This window comes from Arachis hypogaea, chromosome 16, assembly GCF_003086295.3.
Source record: "Arachis hypogaea cultivar Tifrunner chromosome 16, arahy.Tifrunner.gnm2.J5K5, whole genome shotgun sequence".
In the NCBI taxonomy this organism is placed as follows: Eukaryota; Viridiplantae; Streptophyta; class Magnoliopsida; order Fabales; family Fabaceae; genus Arachis; species Arachis hypogaea.
The window spans coordinates 97,802,985-97,805,216 of record NC_092051.1 but is presented as its reverse complement, the minus strand read 5'-3'; the positions used below and the strand labels follow the sequence as shown (position 1 = coordinate 97,805,216).

Sequence of the window (2,232 nt, the reverse complement as noted above, 5' to 3'; positions counted from 1 at the left end):
TCTCTAGAAATTTCAATCCTTTGTATTGTCACTTTTTAGAGGTATCGAAGGAATTGGAATTTTGCATCACTTATTTCCAATTTCTAGCCACCAAATACAATACTAAATTCTAGTCCCTCAGACTTAATTTCAAATTTTGAAAACAAATAAATACTACTTTAGTAAGATTTTTTATGTGCACATAATAATTTTAACCACAAATCATTTTCAAAAGATCACATGTATCTTCAATTATTCAAGTAAATCTGAGCCAAAATCATGTCTTTAACCAACAACAAATATATATATCCTTGTAAGTAGCAAGAGAACTTAAGACAAGTGGAGTACTCTAGAAGTTTAGATAGACAAAACCCCACCACGAGGAATGCCAAAAAATTGGCATATTAGTTCATCAACAACAAAAACCTCTAAACATACCGAATGAAACAAAACAAATACATGACTCAACTACATAACAAAAACATGTAACAGCTAATCCCCTCCATGATCTACACAACTAACAACAAATATTTACAATAAGAAAATCATATAAAATGTTCAGAGCTTGCTAAGCATGGTCCCTCACTTCCTGTGGGGTTTCATCATTTGCCCCCGACAACTAATTCTCTTTCTTCACTGCTTTATTTGCTAGAACACGTAATGTTTCTTTTAATGGCATCCTAGTGCGGTGGTTAGGCATTTTGCCCCTTGTTTATCCCAAAAGACAGAACTGAACCAAGTTTTGAGCACAGACAGAAACATCAAAGTATTATTAAATCATAACAATACATAACGGGAGAAAAGATTATAATTCTGTAAAAAATAAAATAAAAAAGAGAAGAAATTCAACTAAGAAGGATACATGTATATATATATATATATATAGACATAATTTCAATTTGGCAAGATCAGTGCCATCCCATTAAAAAATCATAGTGGTATGCACAGTGCGCTACACTAACAAATCAGCTGAGAAAAGAAATGAACTCCAAAGTAATGGCCAAATGACCTTAAGATCCACACTTCCATGTTAGTCTCAGAAGTAAGCCATCTACAATGTTCAAAATACACACCATTTCAAACATTGCAATTAATGAGAAATATTACAATAAAACAGAAGTCAGCCCCTGTTCACAGGCTCAAGTGCTTCAACAGTAACCACACTGTTTCCTCTAATTACCTGCATCATCAATTTTAAAAACAAAATCTGGGTTAACTTGTACTCTATGTCCCCTAAAAAATTTTGTTACTCCTGTTTGACAAATTAAATTAATATAGGAAATGGAATGGAAGACAGAACTCACCACCATTCCTATTTCGTTATTTTCATTGCCGTTGACTTCAACATCAACAACTAAGTTTATGAACTGGTCAAAACCCCTGAGGGTACCAACAATCATCCTGTTTGCATTAGGTTTAACTGCAAGTAGATAATAATGATTAAAATAATATTACACATCCAAGTCTTTTTGACATAACAAAAATCAATTATAATTAGCATTATTTCAATTTTTATTGTTTCACTTTGTTGGACTTAAGAAAAATAAATGTATGTTAAAATTGCTCATTGCAACAGATTCTGAAGAAAATTAAGAAATTGAAAGATGAAAATAAATAAGGTCTAATTTTGGTAAACAGCTTAATTAAGTTATTTTTGAAGAAATAACTTAAACAATAAATGTTTATATTAAAAGTAGTTTATAAATAAATTATTTTGTGTTTAGTTTTTTAGTTCTAAAAGTACTTATTTTAAGAAAAAAAATGATAAAAAGTTTTTTATTATGAGAGAAGTTATTCTTTTTAATTTCTCTTTAAATACTAAAATAACTTTTTAGAAAGTTACAATTTTGTTTTGAAAATTGTACCAGACATTAATACAACACATTTTCATAAGTTAAAAGTAAAAAAAAGTTACTTAACAACCTATCCAACTGGATCCTGAATATGATTAGTAATGCTTACTTCTTCAAATCTGGTGGCTGCCCTGATCTGCTCATAGTGAAGCGTTGAGTAGAGAAGCAATAAAAACGAACAAGAAGATTTTGGAGTAACAAAATAAAAATCTAGCTGCACTCCCTAGTTATTGTTTCACCTTTATTTAGTTTAAACCCAAGCCCATAACTAAGGCCTAAGTTTGAACTCCCCAAATCACGAAATTTGTTCAAGGTTCAGACCAAAACGAAATTTGGAAATTAGTTAATGAATCGTTGAGCTTTGTTGTAAAATTACTAGTTTATGGAGGGCAATTAATCA

General features: G+C 30.4%; 1 protein-coding gene across 1 annotated transcript; it reads right to left on the bottom strand.

Annotated features, from left to right (window-relative positions):
* Positions 1-259: 259 nt before the first annotated feature.
* On the bottom strand, positions 260-1,976 carry LOC112758631 (probable small nuclear ribonucleoprotein G). The gene is made up of 4 exons (XM_025807342.2): positions 1,939-1,976; positions 1,437-1,456; positions 1,284-1,399; positions 260-1,159 (listed from the first exon to the last, which is right to left on the bottom strand). Exons 1-4 carry the CDS (start codon positions 1,974-1,976, stop codon positions 1,100-1,102), a joined length of 234 nt encoding a protein of 77 aa, XP_025663127.1. The 3' UTR covers positions 260-1,099.
* Positions 1,977-2,232: the final 256 nt, after the last annotated feature.